At 40.1% G+C, this 20799-nt stretch overlaps 1 protein-coding gene across 2 annotated transcripts; it reads left to right on the top strand.

Annotated features, from left to right (window-relative positions):
• Window positions 1-299: 299 nt before the first annotated feature.
• Window positions 300-20336, top strand: TWSG1 (twisted gastrulation BMP signaling modulator 1). 2 transcript variants are annotated; one of them, XM_043889294.1, is made up of 5 exons: window positions 300-570; window positions 2030-2186; window positions 12206-12305; window positions 15368-15634; window positions 17369-20336. In XM_043889294.1, exons 2-5 carry the CDS (start codon window positions 2064-2066, stop codon window positions 17548-17550), a joined length of 672 nt encoding a protein of 223 aa, XP_043745229.1. In that variant the 5' UTR covers window positions 300-570; window positions 2030-2063; the 3' UTR covers window positions 17551-20336. The 2 variants fall into 2 exon arrangements, with proteins under 2 accessions (XP_043745229.1, XP_043745230.1); XM_043889295.1 differs by lacking the exon at window positions 300-570 and adding an exon at window positions 710-872.
• Window positions 20337-20799: the final 463 nt, after the last annotated feature.

Raw genomic sequence — 20799 nt, forward strand, 5'->3', positions numbered from 1 at the left:
GGCGGAGACCAGCTCCCTCCCAGGATGGCCGTGAGGACTCGGAGCTCGTGCACGTCACGTCCCAGCTCTGGGACCAGGGCAAGTCGAGCCTGGGGCAAGAGCCGGACCGCAGGGTCTGTGGGAACAAGAAGCTGCCGGAGATGCTGACGGGGAAGAGGGAGAAAGGACAGAGCGCGTGGGCCAGGCGAGAGTACCCGGCCGGGGGTGTGGCCTCCGGTGGGCGGAGCCCTAGCGGGGTGGGACCCCAGGCCCGCTGGGCCCGCGGGCGGGGGCGGGGCCTAGTTGGGGGGCGGAGCCGGGCCGCGCGCTGACAGGAGCGCGGGGGGGAGTGAGAGACGCCGCCTGGCGGGAGCTGGCGGCGGCCCAGGCGGGAGCCGGAGGGGCGGAGGGAAACGGGGTGCAGGGGCGAGGCGGCGACAGGCAGGTCTCTGCCTCTTTCGGTGCGGAGGAGGTTTGCGGGCGCCGTGCGGAGGACGGCGTGGAGGCGCGGCCTGCCTCCCTCCACAGCCAGCGGCGCGCCCGCTCGGCCGACCCGCGGGGAACTGGGGCCCGGCGAGCTCGCTGCGCACGGTGAGCGGCGTGGGGCGGGCGGGGGCGCTGCTCTGGGTCTGGAGGCCGCGGCTGGGCGGGCACGGCTGGAGGAGACGCGGCCCGCGAGGCCTGGGCGGCCTGCGGGGGACAAGACGGGCCGGGCGCGGGGCGTCGCTCCTCGCGGCCTCCGGGGCCGCTGTCAGCGCCGCCCGCCGGGCCGCGGCGCTTTGTTCCCGAGGCCCCGGAGGCAGCCGCTCCGGGCTGAGGAGCCGGCTACCTGCGTCTCGGCGCCTCGTTCACCTGGACGCCCGCTCGGGGAGGGTCTTGGGGACAGCCGTGAGGTGGGGAAATACCCCCTGTTCAGTGGTTGTGGCTGATAACTAGTTCAGGAAGCTTCCATTTTCCGACGCCTTCTTGGGCCGCCACGAGTACGGGCCGGCGGCTCCGGGTTCAGTGCAGCGGGCTGTAGGTCCGACGGTCCGGGAGGGGCCCCGCCTTGGCCCCGTCCCCGGGCTTTCCTTGTCCAGAACCGAGCCGCCCGGGTACAGAGCCCCGATTCTCTCTCCACCTTCTGTGGTTTTGCTTTATTGTTATTCCTCACACTTAGGATAAAGGTTTACAGCGATCCGAAAGGCCCATAAACGTACCTTTTATCCGTCTCACCTCACCTATTTATTTCATTGATTCCATTTTGAGTGTGTGTTTTAAACCCTAGGAAGTTTTATCTTCCCCTTTTTGAAAATTTAATGACAGTGTTGGTTGTTTTTACCACCGTCAGAATTTGTGCTGGTCTTTTTCTCATTTTGGACTGTAACATCTTTTTCAGTAACTTTGAATCTTTGGTAGCTAAGGTAGAGAAGTAAAAGAATATCGTCACATTTTGATAAATCAGAGTTCTTAATGCAATCAATAATTTACTCTTCCCTTTGTTAATCGCTAAAGTATTTCAGGAACAACTGCCCACTCTTTCCGTTGAGCTGCTTCATTCTAGCTAATTACGTTAAGAGACAAAATGTAATAAGTAATAAGTAACCACTAGAATAGTTGGCATTTTTAAATTTTATTTTAATTGTGGGAATTAAAATATCATTAAATGTTTTTAAATTTTTATAATGCAATATTAATAGTTTTGGGGGTTTTTTGACTGGCTGAAAGTTGAATAGTAGACCTGAAACTAAAGCTGAATAGTAACAGTGTAGTATTGAAACTACTTATTTACTTTAACTTTCACAGTCACCATTTCTGGGTAGTCTGAGGAATTTCAGAATTCTATACCTTTGAAGATGGCTAACAAGATGTTGCTAGATAAAATTGTAACTTTTTTTTTTAGTGTATAAGTAATCTTTTGTTGAGAATAATATTTATAAACGATCACTCATAAGTCCTAACACAGACAATGAGTCTTGGTTTATTTATTTGTTTTTCATTTTTGTATTTGTTTTTACCTTAGCACTTGCCTTTGAGTTAAAGTTTTTTGTTTGTTTTTTTGTTTGTTTAGCTTCCTGGGAGTTACTGATTATCTTTGAAGAATCATGAAGTCACCCTCTGTTGTTATGCTTACTCTCACCATCCTGGTGTTCCTGACATGGGTCCCTATGTCACTGAGTTGTAACAAAGCGCTCTGTGCCAGTGATGTGAGCAAATGCCTCATTCAGGTAGGACTAAGAATGCTGTTTTTACTAATATTAAAATTTATTGTATAGCAGATACAGAATGCAAATACACAGAGTGTCTATGTAATACAGTGTAAGAACCGTAACACTAGTCTGGGGTTTTGCCCCCATACTTCAGAAGCAAACTCAGACTCAAGGAGTTCAGTACAGGAAATAATATCCAGCTTTGTAAACAGGCCGTTACAGGTGATGAGCTATCTATTCAGGTGGATTAAAGGGTTCTGTTGTACAATCTAGTTTACATAGCAAAGAGGCTCACTTACTATATTTAGGAAAAAAAAATTTAGATAGTCAAATCATAGACAGACTGTTCTCTAAATATAATGTACCCCAAACAGAGTAACTTAATGCAGTAAACATTTGTTATTTACACAGTTCCTGAGGGTTGGAAACCTAGGAGCAGCTGAGCTGGGTGTTTTGGGGTCAGGGTTTCTCAAGGTCTCAGGCATTGGGAGAATCTGCTTTCAAGATCCTTGATGGTGATCTCTCTCAGCCATCAAGGCAAGCCTTTCTGAAGAAAAAAGTGGGGTTAAGCGATTGGCTTAGTTCATAGAGCTAATAAGTGGCTGTGGAACGTGGCCTGTGTCTGAACACGTAGGCTATGGCCTTTCCATAGGCATACTGATTATTATTGCCCATAAAGTTGGCTTAATTAGTGGTGAACTTCATGTCTTATACAGCTGTTCTCCCTTTTCCCATCCTGTTAAACCATCAGTCTTGGGTCTGTATTAATTAGCCTCCATTCTAGCTGTTGGCTAAGAAATTCAGTGCACTATTAAAACTACATATATTTGAATTCTGTATGAAGTATGACTCAGCCAGCTCTTGCCTGTACTCCAGATATGAGAGCGCTTGTACATATGTACTAGAAGTGATAATGAGTTATGTAGATGAGAGGTATTCTGTGCTGGTTTGTGACGTTTTGGTGCTCATTAATAGTTAACATTCTGGGAAGCCTGGCCTTTCTGTGACTGTGGCTGCCACCATCTCATACTCCTACCACTGTCTCATACTCCAAGTACCCTCACTTTGCATTTTAAACCAAAACTTTTAACTAGAGAGGCTGGTTGGTTGGTTGTTAATTTTTTTTTTTTTAACTCTGGATGTTTTTAAATAGAAGAGAGAAGAGTATAATGAACAATAGTAACCATCAGCAGTTACAGCAGTCACTAACCCAGGGCTTCCCTTGCCTCATCTCTGTTCCCCAGCACTGTTAGGGTCCCCATCTCTGTTAGTGTCAAGCAGACCCCTGACATTATTTTATCAAATTCTGATGTCTATCTCTGAAAGATAAGAACTCTTGAACACAGCTATCAGGAATTTAAAAATTAACAATAATTATTTAACATCATGTAGTTTTATACCTGGAAGTTTTGATTTGACACGCCTGCTTAATGGTGGCTGAAAATTTTGTAGTCTTCTCGTGAAATCCAGCTTTGTGCTGTGGTCATAGGGGAATCCGTGCCATTTCCCACATTGTTTCAATGTATCTTCATTATTCACTATTAGAAATAGTCTCATAACAATTGCTATATTCATGTTTAGGTGGAAATCTACTTAAGTCTCAAATTATTTTTGACTCTCCAAGACTATGATTTCCATTATTCAGCTAATTAAAAATTGGATTTTATTTGAAGACCTTGCTTGGTAAGGCAGTATTTAAAGAAGAAAGCTTTTGGTTACTGTCGATAAACACTCTTAAAAGTTTTTGTTTTGCTATTTAATTTAAAAAATCTGTAATACAAAATGCTTCCAAAAGTAGGTTAAAAAAATGTGTAGAAACTGGAAAATCAGGTGCAGCTTCTCCTATTAAATGGTGATTCTGGTAAACTCATTGGAAGATCGTAGGACTCTTTTTTAAAAAAAAAAAAAACCACGGTTTCAGTAATGTGAGCATTCTAATTCCTGTTCCTTCAGAGCCAAGAATCATCTGTTCCTTTTCTGGAGTAGTGGAGATAGTCCTTGGTAGTGTGTAGTGGCAGTGTATAAGGTTAAAATGATAGAGGCCTTGAGTATTGAGGATTTTCTTAAAACCCTTTCTATTGAATTTTAAAATTTTAGCAATAACTTATTTTCTGCTTGTTAACTTTTCATATTAACACTTTTACTTGTATCGAATATGCTGTTTTCTCAGATATCTCTAAGAATTACTAGAAGTTTTATTAATGGAGATGGAGCTTTGTCTCTCCCCTCCCCCCCACACCCCTTTCTGTTACTTAGGTTTCTCTTTCTTCCAAGATAATTTCTTTCTTTCAGTGTATATTTATTTCATGCAGGAGGCTTTCCTCAAATGTACAATATTCTTTTGATGTCTTTTATAGTTAAGAATGAAGCGTAAAAGCCTGGTTGGCCAGACTGTTTGTGGCAGGGTTGGCACACACAGACTGGAGGGTATCGCTGAGGGTCAGCGAACTCCTCGATGCTGGAGTGTGTTCTCTGCTCTGAGGCTGATCATTTTCCTGAAGTGAAGTTTTTGTTTGTTTGTTTTGAATGGCCGGTGTTTGTGCTGTGTTTGGGGTGGTAGTTGGTTGGTAGATACCTGGTTCTTGTCTTTTTTGCCTTTGTGTGGAGGGTAGTCTGACTAGTCAGGTAGAAACTTGAACTTTAATGCCCTCTTTTATTCCTGTTCTCTTCACTTGAGAAATAGGTTGGCTGTTGACCTTTCACTTGTTAAGAATTGTCAGCTGGGGTCTTTGGGCCTCCTAAGTGCTTCTTTTAAAGGGGATCTCCAGAATTATATTCAAATTTGCATATGTACAGTTTTCTAGGAAAAGAGTCCCTAGTGTTCAGGAGATTCTTAGAGTGGTTGACAGCCCTGAGAAAGTGAGGAATTGCTGGGGCTTTGTTTGCCATCACACATACTGAGTTATTAAAATTCCACATTTCCACTCAACATAGATCAAGGCACACTGACATTTTAGATGGCAATGATAGCTTTTCTCCTTAAACTTGCAGAAAAACATGCACAGAAACAGAGATGGGAGATAAGAACTTTAAGGAAGCCCATGCTGTAGAAGAAACTTCCCTCCTAAGAGGGCATTTAGCTTTGCTTTTTGTTCTTTTGGTTTGGTTTGAACAACATCTGTAGTGTTGAAATGATGTACTGTGAGGATAAGTTAGAACATTTGTTTATGTTTGAGTCCTCGGCAACTCATGAAATAACTAAATATAAAACATTTTCCCTGGAAGCTCAGAGTTGTGTAAATGTGTTTTACCAACACAGTATTCCTACCCCTCCTACAAATTGCTGTGTAGAAGGGTGGTCCCTGTGTAAGTATTTATTTTGTGCTGACAGGAAAGAAATCTAATTTTAACATCAGGAAAGCAATATTGTCATCTTGGTGTATTCCTTTGCTCATATAACGAGTGGTTGAGCTGTCCTCTTTTAGGGGAAAAATGGTAATACAAGATTTTGCTTTTTTTTTTTTTTTTTTAAGATTTTGCTTTTAACAAAATCTTTCCTGTTTTTTTCCTTCTGCCTCTTCGAAAAGAATACTTAAAATTTGGATCAATATTATGCTTCTACTGCTGAAATCTTCAGACCCCTTTTGTATTAAGAACTGAAAAATCCCTTATTGACTTGTATTTTTAGCTAATATTTATGGTCATGTTTAGGATGATATAAACATTATATTTCATGAAGCTATTCAAACTTGGGTTCAGAGACCACTGATGCATTCTTTTAGCACTTTGCCAGTTGTCTGAATATATATTTTGCACTTTTATGAACTAAATCAACAGTCTGGTTTTTTTAATTGTAAAAAGTGATTTAACTACTCAATAAATCTTAGATTTTCTGAAATAAGTTGAAATTTCAAAGTAGTTTCTCACTAATAATTCTAGTTTTTTTTTAATGTATTTCAAGTTAAAATTGTAAATAGTTCAGGTAACATCAGGGTTTTCTTAATCACAGTAAACTAAACAATTAACTTACTCTCCCTTGTTCCTTAATCAGTGCTAATTAAATTCCACGTTAGTTTTTTGCTACAGTTATCTTTTTTTGTTACTAGACTAGTAATATTTTGGTGTATAATATGCGATGTTTCTTCTTTCCTTTTATGAACATTACTATGTTTTCCCTCTTTTTTTTCTACTTCCCTGTCTTTAAAAGTTGTGACTCTGACTTATTTTTGTCCTGTTTTGCTTCAGGGAATGCCTCCTGAAAATCTTTGAAATTAATATCCAGAAGTAATAAGTCAAACCTGATGTAATTTAAGGGTAGAATAAGTCATTGTTTCCCTTCAGTGCAAAGTTGCGGGGGACTTCCCTGGCAGTCCACTGGTTAAGACTTCATGCTTCCCTACATGCTGCGTGTTGGGGCCAAAAAAAAAAAAAAAAACACCCCAAAGATGAGGATTTTATCAGAACACTTGGAAGTTTTTAAATGTAATGTTCATAGGGAGAATAGTAAAATAACTCCCCATTCACCCATCACTCAGCTTCAGCCTTGGTCAGCATATGGCCAGTCCAGTCTCTTCTCCACCTCCTCCCACTTCACCTCATCTGGATGATTTTAAAGAAATGCTTTAGGGTACTTTTGAAGTAGGATTAAAGTTTTGTTATGAGGTTTATGTAAGAAATGGGTGTAATTTAATATATTTTGGTAGTTCATGTATTGTATGCTGATCTATTTAACCAAAAGGATAAATTCTGTTTTCATAATGTTAGTAGTATTTCACTTAAGTTTATATTATTTTCAAGGCAAAAGTTGGCCAATTAGAATTTGAACATGTTGATAAGATTTGGGTTAGATATTTCTTTCCCAAGTTTGAAAGTCTGTCTGATGTCCTCCTTAAAGAATATTCATATGTCAAAACAGATTTGTTGTAACTAACATAATTATGTTTATTCTTTTGAATAAAGGTTAATTATTGGAAGATGTGTTGTTTATATTTGGTTTTTAAACACTCATTTGACCTAAGTAAGGGTTGTGAAAATTGTGTCACTGCAGGTACAGGCTGATGGTTTGTTGATTACTGATGTTCCCACAGTGTTCATTTTCGTAATTACCTTTGTTCTTACATTCCTGGGGGTTTTAGGTCATGATATTATAAATAGTATCAGTTTGTTTAGTTTAATATGTAAGGACCTCAGCTTATGTTTTTGAGTGTCTTATTTTTTTTATTGTACTGTACACAATTAAACTGGATCTTAAGAAGTCTACTACCACCTAAATTTAAATTTATTTGCCTTGATAAAAATATTGTGTTCTCAAAGGGACGCCACAAAACACATAGAAGAAGAAAAAGGAAAGGAAGCAATTTATAGTCCTGTTTAGAATCTAAATACTGACTACTCTTAATATTTGATACAGTCCTTTTTATTCTATGTCTAGGTGATTTTTAACACTTAAATATAGAATAAAGGTTGTTGTATATCAGTACAACTTTAACATTCTGCATTTTTCACCAGCATTGTTTTATGTTTCTTTGTTTTTTTTTAAAATATATTTTAGAGAAATTTAGTTTGAAATTAAAATAGAGAAATATATTTTCAGAACTATCTTCTGCATTACTTTTTTAAATACCAGTTTATGTTTATGTAATACTTTATACTTTTGAGGTCAGATTTGTTAAAATAATAAATTTATGGACCTCAGTGTACTATACTGGTCCTTCAAAGATGAGATTAGGTATTCCTTAGTCTCCCAAAGCTTTTTGGGGGTAAGATTGGTCATATATGCTCATGTAACCACTACAGCAGTTGAGATAGGGAATATTTTCATCACCCTTAAAAGTCCCTTCGTGCCCAGGGAGTCAAGACTAACCTCTTCCCCAGCCTCAGTACCTTTCCACCACTGGTTGATTTTTGTTCCTGTAATTTCACCTTTTCCGGAATGTCTGCTAACAGGATCGTACAGTGCATTCCCTTTTGTGCCTACTGGCTTCTTTCAGTGAGCAGAATGCTTTTGAGATTGACAGTGCAGCTGTGTGTTTCAGGGAGTCCTTTCTTGGTCTTGCTGAGTGATGTTCTGTCGTGTGTATTTCTTCATCTGTTCACTCGCTGATGGACATGAATTGTTTCTAGTTTGGGTTGATGATGAATGAAGTTATTTACTTTCATGTGTAGGTCTTTGTGTGGATGTGTGTTTTCATTTCTCTTGTGTAAATACCTAGGAGTGGGACTGCTGGATCACACAGCATCTGAGAAACAGACTTGGTGTGACATGCTGCCATTTGCGGGCTAGGACTTGAATCCAGACCCTGTAAATCCAAGTTGTCTGCTGTCCACTAGACTCTAATGCTGTTTCTGGTGATGATATTTCCAAAATCTCTCAGATTTTGGCAACAGTTAAAGAGTGGAGATATTTACCAGTGATTTTACATCAGAATATAAATAAAAATTCCCCTCAAGTGAGCAGTTTCCATCTCTGACCTGGAAGTATGGAAGTTCATAAAATGAACTCTTTCATAAAGAGTTTATAAAATGAAACTCTTTCATAAAGAGTTTATAAAATGAAGCTATAAGTCTTGGCTTACTCTTAGATGAATAATGCCCCCAATTTATTTTGCATAGAGGATTAAGATCTCACCAACACCTTAGTCATACAGAGAATAAGATTTTCCACTAAAGATTGAATAATCATATGAAATCTGTCTTTTGGCATGAAAAAATTGAAATTCTTTGTAATATTCAAGATTCTCACTGATACTAACATAGTAAAAATACATTTTAAATGATTAGACTCTTCCCACAACTTTTCATCCTGCCATGCTTTCATTTCATAGAGGCTTTTGAAGCAGATTGCCAAATTATCTGTAAATACTCATGCTGTTCAATGTAGGATAGCTCAAACGTATAAATTTCTGTTTTCTATTTAGTATAAGATTTCAGTTTTTTCCACTATAAATGTATTGAACGGTGTGATCACCATGCCTTAAGAACACCTAGCGTGGTACTTTGCGCAGAGGTGGAGATGAATGTCCCCCTAGCTCTGGCTCGCGGAGGCGTTGAGGCTGGAGCAGCCCTGAGGCAGGAGGACACTGGAGCCCAGTTGGGTTGGGTTGCTGGTCCGCCCCCTCCAGCCTTTCATCTGGACCAGGAGCAACACCCACACTTTCCCTGAGACTTGCAGACCATGGAGGCAGTGATGTAATCGTTAACTGGCTGAGGCAAAAACAGAATTAGGTATTAAATCCCAACTCACTGGTTTTGCAGCTCATGCCAATGATACTTATTTTACCTTTACAAACAATGATTAAACTTGGGCAGTAGCACTTGTCATTGTATTCAAGTACTGAGAGTGAAAGATATAATAGTGCCTTTGATTAGGCAACCTGAAGGGTTAGCTAAGTTTAATTATGGGCTTGTTCTAAGAAAGTAATAACTATAATTACTGAAACGATAAATTAATGAGAAGCTTTATATTATTATTTATATTAATAAGCTTTATGTTTTAAAAGCAGGAATAGTGATCCAGAACCGGGGTCAGATCTCAGCCACTTACTAATTGAATGATGTACAAATTCATAACATTATAGGAAAATAGAGATAATTATAACTTGATAAGGGCTTTATGAGCTTCAACATAATGCATATAAAACTCTTAGCACAATGCCTGTTAATGTTACATAAAACCCACTTAGGAATTCTGGGGGAGGTGGTGGCAGGACAAAAGTGGAGGCACTGGGTCAGGCTTTTTTCCTGGCTCTGTGAACATCCAGTTTGGTTGGGATCCTACATTCAGCCTACAGAGTGGTGCTCAGGGTTGGTCACAGGGAGTTTAGTGAACTAGTAAATAGCCAGTCCACACAGAAATCCCACATCTCAGCACAACTAGCTCTCTAGTTATGATGGAGACTTTGAAGTAAAAGTGATATAGAAGATAATCATCTTTCTGAAGCTGGTGCTGGAACATGGACAGGCTGTGAAAGAGGTGAAGAATTTCAGAAGAAAAGGGAACTTTGTGCATTGTTGATGGGAATGTAAATCGGTGTAGCCACTGTTGAGAACATTTTGGAGGTTCCTCAAAAAATTAAAAATAGAACCACCACACATCACATGATCTAGCAATTCCACATCTGGGGATATATTCAAAGGAAGCAAAAACCCAACTCCAAGAGGTCTCTGCACCCCCATGTTCATAGCAGCATAACATACAGCTGCCAAGATAGGGAAACAACCTGTTTCCACTGATGAATAAATGGATAAAGAAGTTGTGGGAGGGGGGTGTGTATTTGCATATATTTGTATACATATATATACATACACACACACACACACACACACACACACACGCATACAGGGTGTGGAATATTATTCAGCCATAAAAAATGAGGAGATCCTACCATTTGCAACAACATGGATGGATCTTAAAGGCATTGTGTTAAATGAAATACGTGCAAAAAACCCCAACAAACTCATAGAAAAGGAGGTCATATTTGTGGTTACCAGAAGTGGGATCACTGGGAGGGGAAATTGGAAGAAGATCAAAAAGTACCAACTTGCAGTTATAAGTAAATCTTAGGGCTGTAATGTCCCACAAGGTGACTGTAGTTTACTGCTGCTATGTGACATATAGGAAAGCTGTTAAGAGAGTAGATCCTGAGAGTTTTCATCATAAGGAGAAATCTTTTTTTTTTTTTTCATTTTATCTATATGAGATGATGGATGTTAGCTAAACCTATTGCAGGGATCATTTCACAGTAAACGTAAATGAAACCATCATGCTGTACACCTTAAACATGAAAGTTTAATGTATGTCAGTGTTACAGTGAGTGATATATGTCAGTTACCTCTCACTAAAACTGGAAATATCATCTTGCAAAAAATTGTGTCATATAAGAGTGATGGATTGACTCTAATGGTATAGAAACATAGTAAGATTAATAGGGATGAATATTGTGCTATGTTTTTATATATGTGTATATATATAATGTAACCAACTGGAGAAAGCCAAGCAAGCCATGTGTTCACGGAGTTTCCCTCAGGTTGGGTTTGTTTCGCAGTGGCTCTGGTGGCCAGAGGAGGGGTAGGGGAGAGGCTAAAGGAATTACCTTGAAGCTTCATGTACAAAGCAAGCCACGTTAATTAGTTTTGTGCAGTAGCAAACCATCCCAAAGCTTTGTGACTTAAAACAATAACCATTTATTTTGCTTTTCTTTCTGAGGGTCAGCAGCTTGGGCCTTTATCTGCTGAGTGGGTTTTCTGGGCTCATTCTTGTGGCTGTTGTCAGCTGCTGGTTGATTGGAGGATGGCTGAGCTGGGGTGGCTTCAGATGGACTGACTTGTCCATGTGGCCCTCTCCGGGGCTTCACATGGCAGCTGGGCAAAATTCTAAGAGAAGGAGTGAAAACACTGGCACCATCTTCAGGCCCATACTCAGAACTGACACTAAATCACTTCCACCAGATTCTGTTGATCAGAGCAAGTTTCAGGATGACTTCCATTCAAGAGGTCTGGAAATAGATCCTTGTCTCTTGATCAGAGGAGCTGCAAAGAAGGTGACGTGGGGAGGGGAAGGATCGCTGCCCATTTTGTAAACAGGCAGCCACGCCAGGCACGCTTAGATCAATGAAACTAGTTGTTAAAAGACGCTGTTATTTACACTTTACATATTGAGGAACCACAGCTCCCACTACAAGTCAACTGGCCGTGCATTTTACAATGAACCTAATAGCTGGAAAGTGGATTCTGTTCTTGTCCTGAGTGTGTTGCGTTCATATGGGAGATGAAGTTACGGATTATGAAGTAAAATCTCTTTATTTTGTTTCAAAATAAGATAAAAGGATCCAAAATGCATTCATTGAATGTGTCCAAAAGAAATTCTAAATCTCCTGAGAGCTAAGTAGTACTTGAATGCAATTCCAAGTCTAAATATCTACATTGTAGATATTTATGTTCCTACAAATAGTTAATGATGTTAAATTTAAAAAAATAATGTGCCAAGAGTAAATTACTATAAATGTAGATATTATAGAGTGCTTTTTTGCTGCAAAAAAGTAGAGATTTTAAATGTAGTTATTTGGAATTTTAAGTCTGAGCATCTGCTTCATTTCTAGGAGCTCTGCCAGTGCCGCCCTGGAGAAGGAAACTGCTCCTGCTGTAAGGAGTGCATGCTGTGTCTTGGGACCCTCTGGGATGAGTGCTGTGACTGTGTTGGTAAGTTGATATTAAGTTTCTTAATATTTCCTATCATAGAATCCTTGACTTTAAGAGACTTTAAATAGTATAAATGTATTTTATGTGCATAGACTAGGGTGTGTATAAGATATTGTAGGTGTTTAGAACATCGTTGCATTTGCTTATATCGAATAGTATTTACATATATATGTGTGTGTTTGTATTTTTATAGAAAAGGTGTGGGAAGAAATTCTTGTGAAATAAGAGTGGAGGAACAAGCAGAAGATTTTTTTTTACCTTTTATTTTTAATTTTTGTACTATTTATACATATATATATATTTTAAAGTCATGCAAATTTTATTTTACTTTTAAATTTTATTTTTTATTTTAAATGAAAGAGGTCAGGAATAGGTGCATGGGGGCCAGGGGTGGGGGTGGGTCAGTCTTGGCAGACAGCAGAGTTGTTTGTTCGTTTTTCTTTTGGCTGCACTGTGCAGCATGCAGGATCTTACTTCCCCGACCAGGGATCGAACGTGTGGCCCCTGCAGTGGAAGTGGAGTGTCCTACCACTGAACCGCCAGGGAATTCCATTGGCTTTCACTTTTAATTTCCAAGAGCCCTCTTCTGATTGTCCTTGTAAGGGGGCATGCAGTTCTTGTTTTATAGATAAAATAGGTCTTCTGCTCCTGAATCTTCCCAGAGTTCCACGGTGACATGGGCCTGAGGGAGACTGTAGCGGTGACATTCAGCTCTTGGACTCTCCCAAAGAGGAGAAATATTTCAGTGTCTTGTTCTCTTTTGCCCTGTACTGAGTTCTGAGACAGCTGCAGTCCATGTGCCTTCTCCTACCCCTATATCTCGGTATCTAAGATAGTACCGGGTACAGTGTCTGGCACACAGAAGGCATGTCAGTGTTTTGTGACTGTCAAATAAATGAGTTCTTACTGCATCGTCCTCCCCAAATGGACAGTTTATTCTCTGCCCTTGATGGGTGTAGTTTTGTGTGTGTGTGTGATGTTAACTGAAATAAAAGAAGCTTGAATTATTTTAGAGCATTAAATATAAGTTAATTTAGCATGTATAATGAAAGCAAAAATGAGACAATGGTATTGACCCCTGATAAACATGTAAAAGCATTTATCGTAAACATGGAAGCCAAATACACGAATGTACTTTTATCATTACCTAAAATACTATGTGAGTGAGAGAGAGAGTGTGTATGTGTGTGTGAGAGTGTGTGTATATGAGAGAGAGGTTTGTGTGTGTGTGTGTGTGTGTGTGAGAGAGAGAGAATGTGTGTGAGTGTGAGAGAGAGTGTGTGTCTTTTAACCATCACACAATAGTGCCATTTGGCTTTTTCTAGGAAGAGTTCTTCCACTGAGAAAGATTAATTGTATGTGTTCATATCTCTACAATTTTAGAAGTAACTGGTGTGCTTCTTAGCTTGCCCCCTCCAAAATATTATTTACCTTTAAGGATTTAATGACCAGTTTTCAACTTTGAGTTAATTCATTACATAACTTCATCTCTCATTTTAGCTTCAGCTGCTGTTTCTGGCGTAAAGTTTAGATACTCCAGTTCTTTTTATGTGGCGGTGCTCTCCTCCTTGGGGACAGTTCTCCTCCAGGTTGGGCTCCCTTGGTGTCCTTTGCAGACCTGTGGCCGCACCTCCCTTCTAAGTGGAAACACCTCCCATACTTTCTGTGGGTGGGGTCCAGACTTCTGAAGGGACCCAGATTAGAGGGCAGGCAGGCTTCCTGTCCCGTCTCCTACTGTGGACTTGAACCATGCACTTTGTCCAGCAAGCTTCCTCCTCCAGCACCCTTGTGTAAGAGCATCTGTTCCTGTCTTCTGATCTTCTCTTAAGAGGAACTGATTATCTAGCTTATTTCATCATTGCTGTTCAGCAGACTCCTCAGATGCGGGTGGTGTTTAGATGCTGGATCTCTACCCGCAGGCTTTGTTTTGGGTATGCGTGTGTGTTTTGTTTTTACTTTTCCAAATGTACACAGAGGGCACAGTGAGCTGCTGTTAATGGCCCCCAGTGCCAACAGCCATGCCTGCTCCATCCATCATCTGTCTGTGTGTCTGTCCCCGCCTTGTTTGTTTGGGCTGTTAGAAAGTAAATACGTAGTTTTACTGTACCTCCAAACTGCTTTAGTTATTCATCTCAAGAAAGAGTGAGTTTCCTTACATAACATAATATCAGTGCCACAGCTCACATGTTTAACAGTACTTCTTCATATCTAACACCCAGTCCTATTCAGATTGCCCTAGTTGCCTAAGGGCTGTTTATTGTTGTTTTAGTCAAAGCAAGATCCAGCAGAGTCCACTTAGTATATTTGCTTGTTAGGTTTCTTTAGTTTCTTTTATTCTAAAAAAGTTCCACCTCCCCTCATCACCTTTTAAAATTCCATTGACTTGATGAAGGAACTAGAGAGTTCTGGTGGAAAATATGCCACCTTCTGGATCTGACTGAGAGCTTCTTGTGATTATGTAACTTTTTGCTCTGTCCTCTTATGTTTCCTGTGACTAGAAGACCAAAAGGAAGAGCTTTCCCTTCTCCATTTTTAAATTCATTTATTTATAATATAAAGACTCATAAATCCCTATTTTATTTATAGAGTGGTAGTCCATTATTGTCAGTATTTATTTTAACGTTAAAATTGTCAGTTTGGCCAATGGGAGCCTTTTCAGGTTGCCTCCCATGTCTTTTGGCATGTCCCATCATTCATTAATTACTTTCTTACTTTCTGGCACAGAAGGGTGTCCCAGGGTCATTTTGGACATTCCCTAACCCACCCCTGGAGTCACTCTTTTCCCCAAGGAGCTTTGTTCCTCTTAGTCAAGTATAGGTATTTAGAAAACCAGATCTGGGCCCTTGGTGTACTCTATGTTACTAGGGTGTCATTGCCTCTAGGCCTCTTAGCCAAAAAGCTAGGAAAGTGTCTGTGTACATGTTAGAAGGCACCTGACTTGACTATTTTGGAGCTTGGGTTTCAAGGCACTACCTAATAGTATCTCATGACATTTCAATCAGTGAGAAAAAGAAATTTTATTCTCTTTGCCTTCCTTCCCATCCCCCCGCCCCAACCGCCAGGCATGTGTAATCCTCGAAACTATAGCGACACGCCACCAACCTCGAAGAGCACAGTGGAGGAGCTTCACGAGCCCATCCCTTCCCTTTTCCGCGCACTCACGGAAGGAGACACCCAGCTGAACTGGAACATCGTCTCCTTCCCTGTTGCAGAAGAGCTCTCACATCATGAGAACCTGGTTTCATTTTTGGAAACCGTGAACCAACCCCACCACCAAAACGTGTCTGTTCCCAGTAACAACGTTCATGCTCCGTATTCTAGTGACAAAGGTAACTGCCAAAGGCGACTTTTTCTCTCTTGTCCCCCTTGCTTTCTGTGTGGTCTGTGAAGCCTGTTTTAACATCTTTTAGAGCAGCTTTTTGGTTTTGAGTGTGTATAGTCTTAAGTATTTTCTGGACTTTAATAACCCCATCCCTGAGTAAACAAGGAGTTGTTCTCACAACTCCTTCAGACTCTTGATGATAAAGACTACACTGAAAAATAGATAACCTGGTTCTAATTTTATTTGCATTAGGCTTTCATTGTTATTTTCATGAGACAACAACAGGGTTGCTTACCTTATGCAGAGCTGTTCATCATCAGGTAACATCTGGAGCATCCTAGGAGCCCAGGTTTCTGTAATAGCATTGATGTCACGAATGATGCCAGGCCATCAGCTCAGTTTTGTAATGAGCCAGCTGGTATTACAGACACCTGACTTCCAGGTGTAGCCTGACCCCAGCCAGTGCTCTGCTAGTGAGCATTGTTGGTCAGAAGGGAAACTGAATGAGTGACGTGTAAGACTTGGAGAAGCATGTTTAGGAACATGTAATAGTGAGCAAAGTCATACCTGAACTTTGGAATGTAAGAGGGATGTAACTTTCATAAAGTCTGTGATGTTTCCAAATAAAACTCTCCACACAGGTCCACTGTGGAAGGATAAGACAGGTTTGAGTATTAGAGTTATTTCTTAAAATCTGAGACGTATCGCACAAGCAGTATAATTTGTGCTTTTTTGTTTGCCTTTCTTGTTGTGCCCTCCATTACAAGCCTACCTATCTGAACTAGTATGAACTTCAGCCCTCAACAGTAAAAGCAGATCAGTTTTTGTTAATAGTAAGACTCCGTAACTCCCCTCAGGTTAAAGTGCTTTATAAGACAAATTCTGGGTCTTGGGAAACTTCAGAAATGTACAAATATGTCTTACTGCCACTTTCCCATTATTGAAATATAGATAATCAACATGCTACTGCTAACTGCTAAGTCACTTCAGTCATGTCCAACTCTGTGCGACCCCATCCCTGGGATTCTCCAGGCAAGAACACTGGAGTGGGTTGCCATTTCCTTCTCCAGTGCATAAAAGTGAAAAGTGAAAGTGAAGTCGCCTAGTCATGTCTGACCCTTCGTGACCCCACGGACTGCCGCCTACCAGGCTCCTCCGTCCATGGGATTTTCCAGGCAAGAGTACTGGAGTGGGGTGCCATTGCCTTCTCCGAGATAATCAACATGCTAGATGTTAAATAATTCATAAGTTTTTCTCAAAGATTATTCAAATTCATGAACTAATAAGCACGAAGCTCATTACTAGAGACACCAGCCAGGGTAATTTCTAATAACCAATGCCAAATTGTGCCACATTGCTAACCACACTGCATCCTTTGAATTTCTTAAGTTTATTTTATTGTAAATTCTCAGTATAAGTTTAGAACAGTATCTCCCAAACTTGTTTTAGCTGGAGGATCCTCTCCTTATTGGAGGTGCCCAATGATCTCCTTCCAGGTCAGAGTGAAATTTGAGGAAGCGGTGAAGGAAGCCCTCTGTGTCTGAGCTGGAGCGGGAGACTCCCTTCTTGATGTGATTAACAGATGTGTTCTTTTCCCCACACCTCACCCACCGGCCTGGGCAGGCTCACAGCAAGAGAGCTTAGATAAATAACTTGCTAGTAGTGTTCAGCTAGGTGTTAAAGCATTTCCTGCTTTTCCTATTCATTGCTCTGAAACCTTACTTAATCTTTGGTTTTTCAGAACACATGTGTACTGTGGTTTACTTTGATGACTGCATGTCCATACATCAGTGTAAAATATCCTGCGAGTCCATGGGTGCTTCCAAGTATCGCTGGTTCCATAATGCCTGCTGCGAGTGCATCGGTCCAGAGTGTATCGACTATGGTAGCAAAACTGTCAAATGTATGAACTGCATGTTTTAAGGAAGGAGAAGATGTATAGACAGAAGCAGTTTCGTCAGAGGTATGATATGGAAAGCTATTCAGCAATGTCTACTGGTTGCATCCAAATGCAGCAGGTTGAGAAGATGTAAAGAGTTTGGACTGAGTTACTTTTAAAGTCTGACAAATCGAGGATTGTGCTGACTTCCAATTCTAATTGCTCTTCCTGCCTGCTGCTGGTGGGAGCCCTTTCTTCTAAACACCTGCAGCCTTGGTCATGTGAGGAGCAAGTGCACAGAGAATGCCTGCAGAGAGGAGAGGCTTCTAACCCAAAGCCTCCTGTCATCTTCTGCCACATTCCAGAAGCCTCTTGTGTCAAAGGTTTAGAGCATTTTAATGAGTTATGATTTCTTCACTGTACTACTCCTGGGACACTGAGTTTTTAGAGTTGTTTGCCATTTTCCACTGTGCCTGGTATTATTTATCCATTCTGTGCGTATGATAGATATTCATATAGATCATTCTGAGATCTCACCAAAAGATCACCATAAAAGTTTAATTTGAAACCTCTTTACAGCGGTTTTTGAAGATAAACGCTTACTGTATTTTACAATGTAGAACTCTCTGGAGCACTCAGTCCTGCACTCCACATACGACAAAGCTCTAGGGAGAGCCTCTCCTCCTCTAGCCCAGGCCCAGAGTGCTGGTGTGGGTCGTATGAAGCATCTTTACAAGAATTGCCTGGCACACCTGAGGCTTTGTGAAGAGCACGGCTCGGTAAGAGGAAGGGAGAGCTTTTTCTGACGTAAGGGGCCAGCGTAAAGAGCTCCAGGAGTGGGAAACCGCTGCCACCTGGACTCCAGGGACACGGCGCCCCTTGTATGGAGATGGCAGCGCTGTGCTCGCTGGACGGGGGAGTGAGCCCGCTCAGGCTTAGCGCCACGTCCTCCAGTGGACGGGTGGTCAGAGGGGACAGGGCAGAGAATCCAGGTATGAAAGGGGAGGGTTGAAAATGGGGATTCTAATAGAAAAACTTAAAACTATTTACATTCATTATTTTGTTATTTTGTAACCTTTCCTTTAGGTTTGTATCTGAATCAAGTGTTCTCCTTAAACAAAGGAAATCACACAGTAGGAGGTTAAGATTATGAACTGCTTCCTGCTCCCCCTACCCCCAGATAATTCTGTTCAAGATGACATTAACTCTAAATACACTACAGAACATTGTGTCAATGAAGATAAGCTTAAATAGTATGTGCCCTTCTTGGTAGTAAAATCTTGGTCTTCAAGGGTGAAACTGAAACATACATGTTTATGTCCAGAGACTCTTAGCTTTACAAAATTATTAATTTCTCAAATAGTATATATTTGAATTATAAATAACTTTCTAGGAATACCTCTTTGTATATCTAAATATTTTAGTATATAAAAATAGATAATGCTTTTTGTATTCATTATCTGAACAGTAGTTACAAGATCACATGTGATATTATGATTAACTTTCATAAAATATTAAGACTTGATACCTTTTCTCTCAGATAACTCTAATGAACACTCAAGGTACTTTAGCCTTTTAAAAAGTTGGAATTTAGCTCATGGATGTATTTTTCAGATGAGAAAACATTGGGATGTCTTCTTACTTTTACCTAGAATGCCTCTGTTTACAAGTGCCTTGAAAACAAACATTAGCTCCCTTTCTTCACTAATAACTATAAAACCGAAGGTTTTCTTGAACTTAAGAGAGAAAATTTTAAAGATATCTGCAGCCAGCTGCTTCATTTCCACTTTACTGTTTTTCAGAGTCATTTATACCTAGGAATAGAGGAATGTTTTTGTGTTTATTGACAACATGCTTAATTTTCCATAAATATGTCAGCAAGCTTTTTTTTTTAACTGCATTTATCTTCCTTTTTTGGTGTTCATTATTAAACTCTAAAATATAATATCACTTATTGGAAGAATAATTTCTTGAACCATGTTGTGTTTTAACTGATTTTTCTTATCACTGTTTCTCCCAATAGAAATTATCCCTAAATATAATGGTAAGTTTTACATTCAAATTTACTTAACTTTTTGACTTATGAAGGAGTTAAAGCATTCACCTAAACAATTCCATTTCCAGTTCTATAATGTATTTCAGGTTTTGAATAATAGTTTTCCAAATTAAAAGTATAGCATTTGGGAAACTGATAGCTCTACTATAATTTATACCATCTATTATCATTCTAAGCACAATTCACTTCTATATTAAAGCTCTGGTTTAAAAAAAAAATCAAAAGTCATTTTGTGACCTTTTTTATAACTAGATCCAAAAAAATTAAATCTTAAACCAGTAGGTGTTCTAAAAGTCATATATAAAAGTTTCTGTCCTTTAGTAAGACATGTCTGTGCTTTTCTGCCCCCCCATAACATCTAATTATTACTAAGACTGTGCTCACAACAGTAGTACCAAATCAAATGATAATCCAAGTGCAGTAAGATACATAGATGCTATAAAAGAGAGTCATTCATTTAGAAATATGATTTCTAAAGTTTCAGAAAGCAAACTCGATAAAATGTTAGGATATTTGAATAACTTTATTAATAGAATAGCATCACAATAGAGAAAAGAAGCCAAGACTTCTGGAAAATGAGGTAAATATAAAAAGCCACATATTTAAAGTTTGTTTTTAATGAAATCTTCATTGAAGATTTTTAAAATCTATTCTGCTTTCCCAAGAGTTTATGTTTATTGTATTTTACATGATCTATGACATATAAAATTATGTATTTTTTCCTTTGGTTGTCCCTATGAACAAAAAAGTATTTTAATAAAAAATTGAAATGAGTGTGCAATGTTCTTTGTTAATGTCAACGTAGCAAAGTAGAATAAGTTTGCCATTTCTGGCTGGTACAGTTATTGTTTAAGGGCATGTCGCCCTCTCTCTGGATGTCCCTACAGATCTATTGAAACAAAGGCTCTTTCACAAGTTTGCTTTCTGCTTTTTCATGGGCTTTACTCCAACATGGGGAAACCTTGGAAATGAAATACATACATTCTCCTTGCCCTGCAGGCCTTGTGAAGCCACACAGCCTCCTGTGAACTTCCAAGGGTTGGTTGATTGGTCGGTTGGTCAGCAGGAGCACTGAGAACGCCATGGGTAGAGGCATATCGGCCCCACCCTGACTCGACAGGCAGGGCTGCTGGAGCTGAGCACCCTAGGCTTCTCGTGCAGTGAGGTCAGGGCTGTTCCCAGACTGCTGCGTTGTGACGGCATGGTGGAGAGGGGAAGGTCCAGGGGGGACAGGCTG

Source organism: Cervus elaphus, chromosome 27, assembly GCF_910594005.1.
Source record: "Cervus elaphus chromosome 27, mCerEla1.1, whole genome shotgun sequence".
NCBI lineage: Eukaryota > Metazoa > Chordata > Mammalia > Artiodactyla > Cervidae > Cervus > Cervus elaphus.